The sequence below is a fragment of the Apaloderma vittatum genome, unplaced genomic scaffold, assembly GCF_000703405.1.
Source record: "Apaloderma vittatum isolate BGI_N311 unplaced genomic scaffold, ASM70340v1 scaffold19597, whole genome shotgun sequence".
In the NCBI taxonomy this organism is placed as follows: Eukaryota; Metazoa; Chordata; class Aves; order Trogoniformes; family Trogonidae; genus Apaloderma; species Apaloderma vittatum.
In genome coordinates, this window is record NW_009728066.1 from 71,240 (window position 1) to 89,671 (window position 18,432).

Here is an 18,432-nt window from a genome sequence, read left to right on the forward strand (position 1 = left end):
ATTATTATTTGTTATCTAATTTAATATAAACATTAGACTCTTGCAAGCCCTTCAGGAAGTAGTCCCACAGAGGCAGTAATTCTATTCACAGCCTTTTTTGGAAACTGATCACTGTAATTTGAGGCTTTATATCAGGCCACTACAGTCAATTAGAGAAACAGCAATCACTCCAATCTGGATTTACTCCTGGAATACTAAATACACAACTGTGGCTGATGATGGACCCAAATTCTGTCCTTGATGCATACCTGCAGCTTCTATTGTTTTTACAGATTCATCTATGAATTTGATTTACTGGAACAAAAATTTCTCCCCTAGAGAATTAATTTAGTTTGTGGTGTTCAAAGTGATGTGCTTCTGCTATGTAACTTCTGGTCAAATAATATACTGAGAGAAATTAAGACAGGAAGCCTAATTGTGATCTCATGCCAGTGAAAGCTAGCAATAAATCCAATTTACAAATACAGCTACCACAGTTAAAAATCAGAACTAGGCTATTAGTAAGACTTAGTTAATCTGTATGTAGAGAATAAAATGTGGATGTTACATACTGGAGTGCAAGTCAGCCTCATTTTCTCTAGCTCATAGGACTTAACTTCTGAGCAAGTGTTGGTTTATAATTCTAATCTAAATCCTAGTAATTATGATAATGAAATAGTTTTGTATCACATTATGCCACCAAGAATCTGATTTTGTATCAGCTCAAACTCAGCCATAACAATATTGTCCAAAGTAATTTTATCTACAGGTTATTAAACTTTAAAAAATGCTAATTCTTTATGTAAACTACAGAACCATTAGCTTAGGATGTAACACTATAAAAAAGATCAAAGAGATAAAAATCTAATAGGGCTTTTTAGGTGTCCACATTAAAGAAGAAAGGAAGACATACAGCCTGCAGATGACCACAAAGCAGAGAAGTAATCACTATTGCTTTGTCAAGGGAGTATTTGGCTTCAACGGTAATTCAAGTAGTAGAGAGATGTAGCGAAAGAGATGGATGTGATGGTTACACACGTCTACTTCACTTAAAGGACATGAAGTCAGTGGGATCACACTGCATACTAAAGGGCTCTGTACATAACAAACACTTTTGAGAAATGAAAATCAATTCTAAACTATATGAGAGGAAAAAAGAGTAGAACTACAACATGTATGTTCAACTCAACATGTAAAAATCCTCTGTTTTTTTAAAATTGCCAGGGAGCAGTTTTCACTGCGTCCTGACTATTATGTTTAAGCTTACATAAAAGTTCCCACTCCAAACTGCTTTTTTCATACTCCTATATGTCACCATTTTGGCTGAAATGCTTCAAGTTTTCATGATGCCTACAGATTTTATCAATCTTTGGACATTCTGAAGAAGTTCAGATTGCTCCTGAGTCATGATTCACTGACAATTCATGGGCAACTTGAGAACATTTCTTCAGGTAAATGATACTTTTCGTACTCTTTTTTTTTTTTTAATGCAGTGTGTTGGCATAGCTTTCCCCGATGGGGCATGGCTGCAGCATCCTAACAATGTGCACTGAGCCGCCACTGACCATGCTGCCTAGATCTAAAACCAGCTTCAAAGCCCCAGTAGAGCAAACCATCCTAGCCTCTGCACTAAGCCCATTCTGAAATGTAAACAGATGCACCTTGGACTGACTTCCAAGCTGATATCAAATGAAACGTGTACCCATGCACTTAGATTGAGCAACAAGTGATTTGTGCCTGTGCTCAAGCGTTTGGCTGAATTACACTGGGTTCACTGCAGGTAGCTTTACCAGGCTTAAGCCACCGAGAAGGCTTCCTCTGCATTCTGGGGAAAAGAGGCACTTTCAGGGAAGGATCCATCCCGCATGAGGGTTGCTGGTTTGGAGTGGGTGCCGAATGATATCAGGTGAGGAGATTTCTACTCCTTCCCTATGGACCAAGCGCTGTGTTATCTGCCGTCTGTGAGAGTCGGCGAAGTGTACAGCACCTGCAGGCACCAGTGCTCTGGAAACTGGTAGATGTTTAACACACTGTTATTGTCTAGCCTATTGGATATTCGGAGGAAGTTCTTTACTGAACGAGTGGTGAGGCACTGGAACGGGCTGCCCAGGGAGGTGGTGGAGTCACCAACCCTGGAGGTGTTTAAAAAAAAAGTAGATCTAGCACTTGAGGCTATGGTGTAGTGGTTAGGTATGCTGGGATGAAGGTTGGACTAGATGATCTTCAGAGGTCCCTTCCAACCCCTAACATTCTGCGATTCCGTGATTCTGTGATTAAAATCATAGGTTAGTGGTAAGCTCGGATTAGACACAGAATTTGCCCTGTTGTTTTTCTAGCTGGAGTCACAAGGTGTTAGTATTCGTACAGAGATCATCAAAGGGCTACCATCACACCAGTATTCTTCATGTCACGGTCTTTATTTCCTGAAGTCAAATTTTTGAACAAACACAATTCCACAAGCTTCATCAGCTTCACTAAGTCTGTGGACTTTTCCCAGGTACAAATGCACTGCAGATCAAGGCTTGGACTATGACTAATCTGCAAACCTGCATACGTGGAAGATACAAAGTCTATTCCCAGTCATGGGGGTCTCTGTGAGCCCCACGGTGCAGCACCGCAGCTGCCTGAGAGAGGGAGGAGGAGAGGCTATGAGGAGGCTCCTGGCACGAGGAGGCTTACAAAAAATTCCCAAGCTTAGAAAGGTGTCTTTGAATTTTCAAAAACTGAAACAGAGCTAGAATACTGGCAGTTCATCAGTATGCTATGTGAACAAGAATTGAATTTATATGCATTAACTTTTATTCATGTATTACACAAACTGCTGCACATGCACTGGGTAGTGTAATATATAAATATAGGTAGAGACATAGGAGTGAAGAATCACAGATCTATTTCGCTGCGTTTTGAGGCAATGACATTACATTGATTAATTTTGCTCCGTATTCCACACTAGTTAAAATAGATTTATTATTGCAGTTTGTCTTTTTCTAATAGAAAATAGAACTATTTAAAGTGCCTTAAAAACGAAAATACAGATTTGTCTGGTTTACTATGAGGAAGAAAATTAAGCCCATGTGCTCAGAGGCATCCACTGGAATATGGCCAAGCTCAGCTGTCTCATTGAGAAGTCTTGTGGCACCGCTAAAAGAGCATTGGGGGAAAAAAATAAATGTAGTGCTGATAGCTCAGTTGCCTGAAGGCTTTTTACAGACTGAAGGGAATTCAGCGGTTAGGAACCAAAACAGGTTTAGGGATAAATTGGATAGAAATACAGAAGTCTGTGCACAGAAGGGCGAAAGCAATTATAATTTCTAAACAAACTTTGAATATGAAATTATTCTGTCTGTGTATACAGTCACAGATATATGACTGCTGTTACATTTTTGTGTCTCATGGTAACATCAGAGCAATTACTCCAACTGCCTGAGAGGCTCTAAAAGAGCCACGATGGAAGTGAAAATGGAAAAATATTATTTTAAAGAGCAAAGAAAACCTTCCTCATGATGATGAATATTAAACTTTGGTTTAATATTCCTTGGATGGTGCTAAAAATTCAGCTGCCTGTGTAATGTAAGAGCAAACACAGAAAAATATAAAGGTCAAAGAGGGGGAAAGGTTTGCGGAAGTAAGCCTGGTTAGACAGAACTATTGACGGATTCAGCTGAGCTAACGGAGGATAAAGACATTAATTGTGACCCCTTTGGGAATACATGTGATACAGACTGTTTGGCCATGCAAAGAAGTGAGCTTTCACCACACAGTCATGCCACGAGTTAGGTGGATCCGAAGTCTTATGATGGAAGAACCAGGGTCCAAAAGTGAGGACAGGGGCAGACTGCCTGATGCCAGTCCTGAACCAGGCTCGGAGAAGCTGGCAGGCCCAGAGCTACATCACAGTCCCGAGTTTGCCAGGGACAGGGGAATATGCAGGTGGGAGTTCTCTCTGTGGCTTTCTTCCTCCCTCTCCATGCCCTGCAACAGGGTGCATGGAAGACTACGAATACATTCCCAACAGAATGGAACCTCATTTTCTCTTGGAAAAGAAATGTGGTTAAAACTCTGTGTTGAAAGAGAAGGTATAGAGTACTGGCCAATATTAGTGAAAAAAGCATTTTACTGGTCAGAAAATAAATTAATGACTTTGAGCCAGGCAAATTTCCACTTTTTTCTAAAATTCTAAAAGCTTTTAGGAATTGGTCTGTTTGCCTGAGAGACCTTTTTTTTTTCAGAGTTAGCCTTGTAAAGTAAAAGCAAGAGTGTAGATCAATTACAGGCACAGTAACGAATAGGCCTTTTGGAAAAAGGAAGAATTCAAATAATTAAAAATGTTGTGGTGCTGAAAAGTATGGCATTGTTATCTGAAATGAACAGTGCTTCAATATACAGATGCTTCCATTTTTATAGCTTGCTAAATTATTTGCTCATAATCTGGCATGGTTGAAGCTGTCAGGAAGAACCATCCTAATGCTGCGAGCGCCAAAGGCCACGGCTGGTTTTTCAGATTGCAGTTTCTCGCTGCTCACATAAATCCAGAGTGACACAAGCTTTGTGGAGGAAGCTCATCAGGCACGAGTTCCCAAACGCTGAGCAAGCTGAGCCATCCAGCAGTCAAATCTCCTCTGACGTCTGCAGGTTTGGTTGCTGTCAGCCTGGTGCCTGGCTGACCTGGACCTCAGCCTTACCCCATCAGCCACACACCAGCAAAGGAGGTGAACAGGCTTTCCTCTCCACCTCTCCCGGGCTTTGAACCATGTGAGATCCCTCGATGTTTATGCTGGGCTACTTCTCTCTTATTTTTAATCATCTAAAAATGTGTTGCTGGTCTAGGCTTGTTGCTTTGGACTTTTTCAATAGTGGAGAAGAAAAGGTACCTCCAGAAGGCACCTTACCTCTGAGGCTTTGGAACTTATTTTAGACTAGGATTTAGACCAGGAGTTGTCTTTGGCAGATCTTGCTCTCATTTTATGGGCTATAAAAGTGTATAGACTAACTCAGATTAAATGTTTACACTTTAGGTGATTAAAGTTAAGTGACATGAATTCTATCTTTAAGGTCTAATTGTAAGCTACAACTTTTCCTTCAATGATCTACAAAGAGTATACTGTGTCCCATCACATTTTTAAATACACTGTAACAACATATATGTTTACTATTGTTCCCTTTACCTACTGCTATTCAGTTTTTTAGAAGTTATTTGTAAATGTCAGGAGAGAAATGAATATATGACTGTTTCTGCATATCAATATTCCTTTTGCATTTTTGAAATATGTAACTTCATACTGCTTTTCTAATCCAGCAACACTCTCTTCTTTCTTTCCCATGCAGATAGTTTTACAGCACTATCTGCGGATAAGAAATGTTGCACTGAGTTCAGGAGACTGCTGTGGCATTAAGATACCAACCAGATGAAGGATTAGAACCAAATGACAAATGTTTCCTTTAGGGTAGGCTACCCTAGAGCACTACTTTTCTGGAAAATGTTTCTACTTTGATTTGAATGGTGTTACTTGAATTAGGCTACTCCTCAAGTAAGACCAAATTTTCACTGTTGCCCACAGCTTCAAATGCCACCAAAAGTACTTTTCTAGTTATTACGCATTAGGGCATGCAAAGAAAGAATGGGTGAATCTGTTAATTTGATTTTTGGTTTCCTTAGGTGGAAAAAAACTACTCCCTATTTACCCTGTATGCTCAGAAGTATAACTTACGGCTTCATAATTTATGCTACCAGATGGAAAACATGATTTCCAGGCTCCTCAAATCTTTTCCTGAAAGCTCCACCATATAGGTCACCCTTTGGACTGCTTTTTGGAAGTGGCAGTACTGGAAACTGTCTAAGTTGCCTGGCCAGAGGGCAACACTATATGCCATGGAAGTGGTGGGAATTTCATTTTACACAGAAACCAACCCAAAAACTTCAATAAATTGCGTGAAATGGAGGCCTACTGAGCCATCTGCTGTGAGGCAGAAGTCACATTTTAATTTCCTTCTGTCTCAGCACCAAGAACCTCCATATTAAGTTTCAGAAACTGTTCAGACAAAAACTCTGCCCAAGCCACTCTTCTCCCACAGCTATTGGCATACTTCGCCATAGTCCCTGCAAGCAGTGAGGCTTGCCCACAGGGGGAAATCAGCATGCAAGAAGCTGAAGCACTGATTTATTGCTAACTGCCTCCTCCAATCTACTTTCTGTGTGGATGCTGTGTGAGGTATTGCTGCGAGGGTACTGCCCTACCACCACAGACAAACCACCTCCCACAGGGGCTCCCAGTGCTCTCCCAGTGGGTGAATGTGTCTGCTGTCTACAGTGCTGACACCTGACGCCTGAGCAGCCGAGAGACCGTCCCTTCACAGGCAGTGGATGTTGGAGCTGCACTCCCCGCAATGCCTCGGGCAGGAGCCAGCTCACCCAAGAGCAGTGTGGGTGGGGGAATTCTAGAGGCAGAGAAATTCTCTGTGTCTCCTTGGGTCTCTAATGGGTGAAGAGGTCCCTTGTTGTCGAATCAGACTCAATCACGTGTCAGTTCTTACTCTGCATTTTCTACTATTCTATTTCCTTGGTGAGCACCAGACAAGGCATTCCTCCTCAGGGGGCTGCTAGAGGGGTGGGTAACAAGGAAAGCTGACGTGAACTACATGAGCATAGTCTTGCTGGGATGGAGAACAAAAGAGATGAAGAAATCTCTACGTCTTTCGAATTATGCCTAGTTTTTGTGGGGTTTTTTCTCTATTCTCTGAACTGTGGACTGAATACATACAGCCCCTAATTAAACATGAAGCCTATGGAAAAGCTGCAAGTGTCTTAAACCATTTTTACACTACCAATAAAAAGACTAAAGGCCGTTTTGTAACCTGAACCCAGCTGGTTCTCTACAGATAAACTCTGCACCCCTTCTCAGGGTAAAATGACTTGGTCCTTTTGGTCTGCTAGGGGTGATCCCTGCTCCATACTATTCTCAGCTACTATGGGATGCTGTTTAAGAGAGCGCTAGTTGTCCAGGTCTAAATCACAACAGAGAATCAGTTAAAATTCAACGAGACTTGCCTTACGGATCAACTAAAATATTCTGAGAAGGCAGCTCTCCCTTTCAGCTGTTCTATCCATACTAAAAAAAGGATGTGCTCAGCTGAACACTCACAGTAGCCTAAAGCTGATGCACTGGGGCACAGGAGGAAGCCTTCATCTTAGATTTTTCATTGTGTTTGAAATGATAGATTAAAATAGTTTTTTACAACTGGCATCCATCACTTTTACCCCTCTGAGTCAAGGTCTCTTGCATCATGTGCCGCCCAGAACAGCTGCCCTGAAGGACATCACTCTGCTCCTGCACCAGTACAGATTAAAGAACCACAGATGATGCACTGGTGAACAGAGAGGATTGATTTAAGTCCTGAGTGGAAGTGCATCTCAGTGAAATTATACCCAGGCCAAAACCCAAGCAGTTATAGTGTACTTCACTGTCATTAGTGCAACAGAAACAAACACAAGCAGAGTGAGAGGTAAGTCATGGTCCTACCGAACAGCTCAGTGGAGATCTGTTTACTGGGAATATGCACCACTGGAATAGTTATATAACATTTTAGGCACCTAATGTAGGCTGCGTATGTCAGGAGGCTGATATCTCTGTATAGTCAATGCACATAAGTAGGTGAACACCTCCCAGAGGTGATCTAAAAGATCTAAATTAGGATTATTTAGAATCTTAATTTAGATACACTGAGTTTCTCTCCTGAGCCGCCTCTCTCCACCGGTTGCACAGAGAGTGAGGCTCCTAGTTTAGGAACATGATGCACTCCTAAATTACAAAGGGAATTACTTGGGAGCTGTGAACTACTCCTCCCTTCCTTTTTCCCCGCTGGCAGCTGAATCTATCATGGCATCAGACTGAGGCCAGATTCTCCTGACAGCAGTACTGGCGGCAATCATGGAGTAACTTCATGCATTTATAGTAATGGAAGCTCTAGACTGGCAGAAATGAAAACACAGTCTGGTCTGTGATGCTGAAATTGTCTCAGAATTGCTGATACGGGAATCTTTGCTTATGACCGAAAATCTTGAGACAAAAATCTCCAAGTTTCTAAACATACACAATAACTTTAAGCTTTGTTTACTATCATGCCACATGTGCAGAGCATGGGGAAATTATAGTATCCTGCTTATAGTCTCCTTGTTCCATGACCATCCTCTTGCAAAGCATCCAACTGTGACAGAGAGAAATCAAAATCAGGCTGGGGAGTCTAACAGTAGGAAGATCAGCATGATGTGATGAGACAAACAATGTTCTTATTCTTAACATCTATTCAGGTTCTGCATGACAGTTCCTAGCTAAAAGGGATTGTACTTGCAAGGCTCTGCAATGCTATTTTGAGGGTAAAACCCTGATCCCATATTCTTTGGGTAATTAAGGGTTAAAGGGTCCTGTTTTCATGTAGCATGGCTACTTAACTTCCCTAGAAGATGTGCCATTATACACTTTATAAAGAACTTGCTTAAGGAAGAGACAAAACTACAATTTCAACATACTTTTCAAATGTAACGGATTTCAGATGCTGTTCTATGGATTCTCAAGTATATTTGATTTTGGAATGTTTAATTTGCTAAGGGAGCTACTTCTTCTTCCCTGGCATGAAAACACAATTATTAAAGCTTAGTTCATTATTTTGAGACTGATAGCACAATTTGGTTCATTGTTTAACATTCCACCTCTATGAATACAACAAAATTCTCTAATGATTAATAGGATTAGTTATTTTAAATAAGCATGCTGAACCTTATTTGCAAGACTTATCCGATCTGTAACTTTTACATGAATAATGCAACTCTAGCCACACAGCCAACTTTGGAGAGTGGCCAGTCATTTGTAGAATATCCTTCTCTTTGACTGCTTTGGGGACAATTATTCTGCAATGCACAGTCCACAGTTGTGTATCGCATCTCATCCTATTGCCATGAAAAGCATCCTCCGAGGGATTTACTCCTAGACATTCCTGATTGGTTTTTAGGACGCTTTCTCTTCAGTCTTGCATAGAACGGAAATGCATTCTTTGATTATTTGAAAAAGGCGGCCAGAAGGATGTTGTTACCTCACACAGACAGCATCCTCCCTCAGACAAGAAAGAGTCCTTTCCGGCTGAGCGCACACAGCTGGAGAGAAATTTAGTTGGGGACCATGAAGTCCAAAGAGAGCTCACAGCTCCTCCTGTGCATAACCCTTCCTCTTCCCCTTCCTCCTGCACATGCATTCTCCACTATAAGCTGCAAGGAGTTTTAAATGGCCATAAAGCTGAAATAACCCTCCCCTTTGCAGTGCAGACAGAAATATGACTTCTGTATGGTTGTTCAAAGAGTAAAAAACCTCGTTTCTCCCATGAGGACCACTGATTCCTTCTCAGCCCACCTGCCCTCATCTCTTGCTCTGACAGATCCTCTAGATGCCAGTGATGAAACCGTGTCTGCTGAAGCTTTTCCTGACAGGCAGAAACCCACAGCAAAGCCTAGCTTCCCACTGTATGCCACTGCTGTGCTGCTGCACACACACACGGCATTTCTATACTACTCTCTTCATGTGTGTTACCACCCTCTCATTAAACAACAGCAGGAGTGGTTTCAGCTAGAAACATTTTGACTCAAAGTGATTTTCTGCTCCCCCAGAGTGATCCGAACAAAACACACTCCTGGTAGAAAGTGTAGAAGCCCGATGATGAGATCTCATCGTTTGATGTGGTCCTTACCATTCACATTGACATTTATACAGACACAAGTGAGAGCAAAAAAATGGCAGTGGTTTGCAGAGCCTGCTCACCCTGAGTTTCAGCCACAGATAACTGCACAACTTATCCCTAAATATACCAAAAAGCCAGCCCCTTCCCATTGTTTTTTATTCCCAGTGAAGGAATAACAGAAATGAAGAGTTGTTTACAAATTCCCATTCAGCTTTTTTCTTAATCATAAATTCATACAACCAGATGCAATAGATAGGGAAAAAACAGAAACACATACATGTTCTGATGTGAAGGCAACCAGTCTTGGAATAGCTGCCATTCCTTTTTCTTTAACTTCTGGGAACATCTTGAAACGTGCAATCAACATAGCATACATGTTAGATATGGCACCACCTGGAGTCCACAGTAATATACTGTTACTTTTACTATGCATTGTAATATCATTGCAGAACAAATGACAATCTCGCTACAATCTCTAATGTTATTGTTTCTGCTGCATGACAGAAACATGGATTCCTCTTCCTGATGCTCCTCACAGCTGGGCTGTGTAATAACATCTACTACACCCCAACAATAAATTTATGCAAAAAAGTACTACTGCAAAAAAACGATTGAGGCTTCCTGCCATCCTCATTTTTGCTTCCATTTCTACTTTAGTCTCCAATCTTATCTTTCGCTATGCCATTAACACATAATCTCCACTCTGTTCCACCTCCCAAGCAGATGTCACAACAAGGCAACATCCTAAGGTGCTTCCAAGTGCAACCTAATCTGTGCTCTCCTCTCCCAAATCAGGGTGGCATTTCATGACCCAGCTCTGAGGAAACCCAACAGACTCTTATCTTCTAGAAAACTGGAGTTGGGGAAGGGAAGGTAAAGGAAAAAGGGTTATTCTAACAAGTATTTTTCTCTTTATTTGTCCTCCGATGGGAGTGAGAGGAAAAGGCTACATGTCCCTAACACTAACCTTAAGATTGCTGGCAAACATTGACTTAAAATGCCTATTTCAAGATGGATATTTTACCCACTTCAAGATGGGTATCAGTGACAGCACTGCAGTATTCTGTTTCCATATTTCAATTGTCAATGCATAAATTAAAAATGAGTACTTCCTTTTTGAATTTTTTACAGATCAAGCCTCTGTGTCTACAGTAGAACAATGTTTAGTTACACATTAATGCTGCATGAGCACTATGGGAATATAATGCAGAACCTGAGGCAGAGTCTGAATACTTTGACATGTGTGAGCACATAAACACACACACAGATACGTATACATAAAATTCAACAGTTTTATCCTGTATATATACTCTATTTCTCTCTCTATATATATACAGACTGATTATATATTGATGTTTATGCATATATACTTATATAAAGCAGAAGTGTATACTGATTATGGTTTCGGGTTTTCAAATGAACAGGTCAGAGTGCAGCTGAGATAGAGTTCACCTAAGCCAACTTTCATCCATCTAAAAATGGAGTGAAGAGCACAATTCTAGAAGATGGTTCGGCTGATCCTTAGGCAGCTGTTTGCAGTGAGTGGGGTGATTTGCCCTGCAGACATGTCCACCTCTCTCCCTTGAATATACGGGAGCTCCTGTAACCAGTCCAGGGCACGCACCCAGCACCTGGATGGCTTTTTAGCTCTGCTAAAAGCAGTGACTTTACAGCACGTTACACCAACAGGGTATAAGTGCTGGCAAATTTAACATCATTTTGACTTCCGTAAGATTTGTATTTATCCCACTGGAGATATACAAACTGTTCCACAGCCCACAGGAACTGTGCCCTTCATTTCTAATCAGTGTCCTGGCTCTGCTCTTGCAGTGAGGCTGCCCCTGCTCTGGGCTTTTCCTAACCTCACTGGCCCTCCTCTGAATCCAAGGGAAAATGCCACAAAGAGATGGCATCACTGGCATGGGGGTCAGTACAGACTGGGTTTTTCCTTCCCCTTCCACTATCTTGAGAGGTACGAATGTATTTCTACACATCTTTTCACAAATGACAAAACAATAAACAGAGTGATTAAGAGGAAATGCTTGGGTATCTGTCCCTAAAAAACGCACATCATGTAACAGCCGCTGTAGATGATTTAGAGGACTGAACTAAGGTGTCAAGTCGAAAATTTGGCCCATCTTGTGCAAAGTCATTGGGTCAAGTGTCAAAAGAATCAAGACTGAAAGGTTTTCCTATTAGTATTTATCATCTAGTCATTTAACCTTAAGCTTATTAATAACTCGCATTCTGCTTTTAATTCTGCAGCTGTGTTTACACCTAAAGTTAATTACAGGCAGCAAAACACACCTACAGAATTTGGAGAACCTAATCAGGCCTTCATGCTTTGCATGTATCGATACTGTGTATTTCATTTCACAGAATGCAGAGAGCGAGAACCTTTTCTTCGTACCAATAAGGTCTCCAGATGAAGCTGTGAAGTTTGAAATGAGAAGACAGCAGAGAGATGATTTTGATTATTGCCTAAAAAAACCAGAACCTGCACACCAGATATTGCTGCCTTAAGAGACTGAATTAGAAAGATGCACTTTGCACAAACCAGAAATTGCAGAGAAAGGGGTGGGATGAGCAGGGGCTCAGATGTGAGAAGCTGAAGAAGAGCCTTGCCTGATCTTCTGCACAGCATGGAATTTACCCTTCATGCCCTCAGAGAGCTGAACATCCTAGGCTGTCATCAGTGAGGCCTTTCATTTTTTCAGAAGTCCAAACACTCTGTCTCTCTTGATTAGGTCAATGAACTTTCTTTCCAAAAGGGCTCTTTTCACACCATATTATCAGTCTGTTCTCTTTTGACAAGCCAAGATGCTATGCCCAAGGTAAATTCTTCCAACTTTTTCCAAGATAGGCCAAAATGTTAGCAATGAAATTCCAGAGTAAGATAGGAGATGACAAAGTGTATAAATCAAAAGACTAAGTGGAATGTTAAAAAAAAAAGGTGTTAACAATGTAGTGTTTGTCAATGGTTTCTCTGCACTTAATCACACTCATATTTTGCCTTGCTGACTTGCCCTAAAGGAGCCAGGTTGCTGAGCTATTAAGCACTCAGATTAACTAGCCAGCCAAATGTCTCCACTTGAGCTCAAGAGGTCAGCTCACAAATGGAAAGCAAAACATATACTGTAACGTTGTCAGGATCTTACCAACTCCATTAAAATTACTTAAAGGTATGCTACATCTTTCCCTCTTTGCTCCAATTTCCCCTGTGGTGATGGAGAGCACTGCTGTGTTTCTTCCCTCCACTGTTAATAAAAAAGTCTTCCTGTTTCATGTAATCCATAAAAAGTGGGGGCAAAGCAAAACTGTGAAGCAAATGTCTCTTCTGATTATGTTTCCCATGTGCCATTACAGCTGCTCATAATGCAGTGCAATTTGCTCAAACAGACCCTCATAATCACATCCCTGAAATTCATAAACATGCAATACTTTTTTATTTCAAACAGGCCACTGGTGGTTATTAGCAATTGTCCTCTCGAACATGCATATTTAATTGTGTTTACTTTTTAACTACAGGGGATGTCATATAGCATAGTCTGAAAAAAAGAGAAAGTTTGAAATGTCATGTACCAGGTGAAAATATCCCATCGCCACAGCCCCCTGGCCAGCCAACCATCTCTCTCATTTTCCTTAGTGTGACATATTCCAAAAGTACAAACACTGGAGCAATTTCATAGGTGAACCTGAAATGTAGTAATGTCCATATTTAACGCTTTCATCTACAACACTAACACATCTTTTTCCAATACTACATTACATTATAGCCACAATATACTCTTATCTTGCATCAGGTAAAGTTCTGCTTTACAATACTTTCAATTATCTTCTTATTTGACTTCAAATATCTAGGAGAAATGCTCAGTGCTGGAGATTCCACTGCCACTTGTTTTACTGAAACCAATTCTGTCCACCTCTTCCAGGCTCAAGGCTTTGCCCTATATTCAACAGCTGCTGGGCAGAGCCAGACCTTGCAAAAACCTGTGCTCACATCCAGAAGCATACATGTCAGCAATCCTATTCGTGACGACAAGACAGTTCAGGAAGCCAAGTGACTGCACAAAAATGCTTTCTGGTTCCAAAGTGAAAAAATTCCACACTTCAAATTCTGCACTTCTTTCTTACAGAAAGCAATAGCTCTAACTGCTCTGTGAATGGATGGTAGTAACCCCTCTACATGAATGCAACTGTTCACTTAGCACACCCTTCATTTTATGTACTTATGCATGCAAAATGCTAAAATATTTTTTTCTGTATATTTTTGGGTGAGTAGCAAAACAGACATCATATTAGTACGACAAATTTTTATAGAAGACACTCTACAGGACAATGTTGAAAGTCTTCATGTGACTAACTGTAATAACCATTTAAAAAGCAGAAAATTGTTCTTCCAGCAACTTTAACATACAAGTATTCTTTCTTTCATTCACCTACAGCAGCTAGTATTATAGAGTGTAACTACGAAACTACATTAAATATTATTTTGAAAAAAATCTGCTACTTACATATTAGTATTTGCTGCTGATGTCAGCCAGTCTGCTGCCAATCCAACCATGTCCAATCCAGTTGAAAGTTGATTAAAATATCTAGGGTGCCCTACATAAGATAGAAAATGTCATCAAAAGACTGATGATTCCGAATGAAACTATTCAGTGCTGAATGGAATATTTACCTCCGAATTTCTATAGAGAAGGAAGTGCTTTCAAGGTACAAAACAAAGCAAACAGCAATAAATACATTTCTTGGAAAAGGCAGGATTTCTTTTCTTTGTCATTCCAAACTCAGTAAAATCAGAGTAATTACACTGAACATAGAATAATGAATTCGTACATTCCCTATTATGTTCTCAATATGCCTTGAAAATTAGCACATCACTGCCTCACAAAAATAGCTGTTTGCTCATGTTAGTGTGTCACATGTTGTCACTGGATGTGGTTTTGCCTGGCTAGGTTTGAAAGGCACACACAAGACACCATCTGAAGAGCTTGCCAGTACATATAACATCAGTGATGAATGGCTAATGATTATAATAGACAGGGCGAAATGAGAAAATGGAACATTTGGTGAATGCTTTGCACGACTCAATGCCTGATGATTGTGCAAAGATGGCAGGAAAGGTGGTGGTCCTTGTAGTTTCTTCCCTGTCAGAGTGCAATTACAAATAGCCCGACTGCTCGCCATTGTGATTTTGAACAAACCCTATAAAAACCAGCACCGCTGCCCCAGCAGAATGATGCACAGGAATATACTCAATGAGCTGACAGTATTTTCACCTGGATAATCTAATTGGTTCCTGATTTTTTTCTAAAATCCTGCTCAAGATTTTTCTTATAAAACATGCCTAAAGCCATTAAACGCGGGAACCGTTAAAACTCTGTTTTTACTAGCTGCTCCCCACAAGACCCTGTTAAGTGGTGTAATTACTGGTACAAATTATGGATGCCTCATGATTACCTAAACGTCATCTGACCGAAAGCAAGGCAGCCTCTGCTTGGAAAACAACTGTCCTAATGTACAGACAACACACTGTTATTGCCATCACAGAAAACAAAAGATAAAGCAAGATGATTGAGGAAATGCAGACCCAGCACCAAGAGAAAACTTATCTTTGGTCCCCTGTGGCCCCTTATCAGGCACGGACACATGGCTGGCAGAACAGCATGGGGAATTGCTCCCCAGCTCCCACCTTGCAGCAAACAAAAAGAGCAATCAGGCTGCGCAAGCAGAACAGAGCAGGGGATAAGGGCCGGGGGTGGGGTGGGGGCACACACGCACATTCTGGCTCCCAGTGCTCTTAACCTGGGATGAGCCCCAAGTGCCGCCATCCACCTTGAATGTGGTTTGCACTGAGTTTTCCCCACAGGAGATAGGAACTGCCACCTCTCCCTGGTCCCTGCTGCCCAGGACCGGAGGCAAAAGCCCCTCAGGCACCAAGAGATGCTGCAAGATCCATCAGGATGAACAGGATCCAGCCCCTGCCCTGCACGTTCTCAAGCATGGTCAGTGGGCCTGGGGCAGACATGAACCTCAGCGCTGCTGTCAAAGTCAACAGTGATCCCACACCAGGTGCTCTGCCTGCAGAGGTCTGCATCTTCCCTAATGGAGACTTTGGTATTTATAACCCAGGTTCAGTCTCACAGTCAGACTTTGGGGTTCCCAAATTCTGCTGGAAAGCAACAGAAAAATTAGGAGCTAAAAGCTTTTGGCGAATCTGGGCCACAGGAAGGCTCAAAGAAGCGAGAAAAACTCCTGCTTTGAAAATAAATCCACACCAAAATGCTGGTGAATAGCAGAATCCATATTCGCAGCTGCAGTGTCTGGGCAGCTCTCTGCCAGCCCCATACCCAGCCCCAGGCGACAGCCCTGTTGTCACTGCTTGTTTCTTCAAAGAAACCTCTGAGCACACCTCCTGCGCAGGGAACCGCCGCAGGAGCAGGGCTGGGTCGGATGCTTGCAGGGGTCGAGACAGCTGAGCCCTGAAGCGATCAAGGTGGGGGGAGCAGCACTGTGCTCCCACAGAGATGTTGGTACAGGGAGAGCAGGAGCTGCTGCTGCTGGCATGGGTGCCCTTCCCTTCTCCAGAATGGCTTCAACAGAGAACGTAATGCCCCAATCTGACCCCAGCCTCATATGCAAAGGACTTGTCCACCCACGCGACACCCTAATGCACAAGCAAACTCTCTTCCCTTGCATAGATGGCCACAGAAAATTGTGGCTTTGCTTAAAACACAAGCTTCACTGGCCAAATAAGAAGAGTTTCTAAGAGAGGCTTAAAAATCACTACCGGGGTGCCATCTGCCTGAAACGCACATCTTTTGTCGTGGTTGTCACCGAACAAAGAGATGACTGGAAAAGGGACTGACAGGGTGCGGGGATGATGGGGGGGAGATATGAAAACAGATTACTGCTTACTGGTTGGTTTAGCAATACACAACATATTTACACACATTGCAGAGTAAATCGAGAGATAATGAACAAGACCTGGGGCTGAGGCACTGTGACAGCCAGGGCTGGGCTCTCCCTGTTGAGGATGTGCCTTTGCCCCACGCGTCCTCCTCTCAAACATGCTCCTGCCTGCACTTGGTTTTGGGCATGAACATCCCCTGGAACGAATGTGCAGCCTCTGCAGCATTGACAGGGAAGGGCGAAGACCGGCAGCACGGATACAGGCAAGGCCGGCGGCACTGGGTTTGGCCTTGCTCGCAGCCCCACCGCACGCATGGCCTGCTGCTGGCATCAGCACCTGGCAGGGAGCGAGGCCAGAGCAGCATCAGCTCCTTGCACTCTTCCCGGGGCTTCCAAGCATTTTTACACGCTCCCATTTCAACTCTGCCAGAGAGCATTGCACAGGAACCAAATTTCACACTCATCTCTCCATGCATTTGCAGACACTGACGACTTTTACATTCTCTCAGACGAAATTGTCATTGGAGGTGGACGCTGGTAGCTGGCAAAGGAGCAGAAAGCCACGTGTGGTTCCCCCAGGCACCCCAGTGAGCCACAGCACGCAGGCAACACCTGAGAGCATCCCACACCCAGCCAAAACATCAGCCCTTTGGCTCCTTGAATCACTGGGGATCAGTGCTGGGACTTAGGGATCCAGCTGTGAGGCTAATCTAAGCAACACAATTTATTTTCCAATCAGCCTCCTGGGCCACTGCGGCCAAATGCAGCCCAGCCTCCCCCAGCCCAGGGTGGGGGCTGTGTCCAAAGGGCTCGAGAAGCCCCCAGCTGCAGAAATCTCAACGCATTGTCCTTCCTCTCAGAGTAATTCAAACGTTACACTCTGAAGCACACAACGAAGGGGCTCCGGGTATAAATCCTGCACGTTTTGTGAGTGTGTCCCCCCCGCAGGCTGTGGTGGCAGCCAAGCGAGACAGCTTCGCATTCCCCAGCCAAACCCCACCATGCCACTGCACCTCACACAGCCCTCCTTGCACTGGTCCTGGGACATTGAAAACATGGTTTCCATTAAATTTTAAAAATGCCAAGAAGGGAAAGCCTCACATATTTAAGAGGTGAAAGAGAAATAAGAAGATTTTAATAAAGGGTCCTTTTTGGATGCATAAAATTAAATAGGTCCATTATGTGAAACAGGCTGTAACAAAAAAAAGACTAACAAAAACAGCTTAAGAAATCCTATTCTTTGATTCCCCAGATTCACAGATCCTGTGTTTCACAACATTCTGTGAAAATATGTTTTCTATACGCTACCCAGACACATCACACGGATCACTGGACTGATGGACTTTGTTCCTGTGGACATCATTTATCTATTTATTCCAATATTTTACAGACATTTTGACAACACCCGACATGCATCAAAAACATTCAACTGGACGTTTCCACCTCTAAACGAGTAGGATTATACACATGCCCAATATCAGTCTGCTCTGCTCCCAAAAGGTGACAAACCCCGTTTTTTGTTTTCCCCTCAACCTCTATCCACAAAGCAGTCCTTTGTCTGCCTCAGTAATTGCTACACATTTATTTTTAAGCAATTCCCCAGCAATTCAAAATCCCATCAAGAGCTCCCCGCACTTCACGCTATTTCACAATCACAGCCTTAATTGTAGCTACGATTTTTGTCCGCTCCGCCGCGGTTTATTTAAGGTGGCCCCGGGTGCGGAGCCGGGGGATTCCCCACGCCGGAGTGAGCCCCACGCTGCCCCCCCGCCACGAAACTCATTTCGGGGCACGACTGGCTGGCTGGGGAGGAAG

General features: G+C 42.6%; 1 protein-coding gene across 1 annotated transcript in view; it reads right to left on the reverse strand.

Annotated features, from left to right (window-relative positions):
- Window positions 1-18,432, reverse strand: part of GAD2 (glutamate decarboxylase 2 (pancreatic islets and brain, 65kDa)) — a gene marked incomplete at its 5' end in the record, with an annotated part of 37,082 nt that overhangs the window by 17,630 nt on the left and 1,020 nt on the right. Inside the window, 3 exons of the mRNA XM_009873956.1 lie at window positions 9,980-10,095; window positions 13,285-13,397; window positions 14,217-14,307. Of these exons, the coding sequence (XP_009872258.1) occupies window positions 9,980-10,095; window positions 13,285-13,397; window positions 14,217-14,307 (320 nt within the window). The remainder of the gene's footprint in view (window positions 1-9,979; window positions 10,096-13,284; window positions 13,398-14,216; window positions 14,308-18,432) is intronic.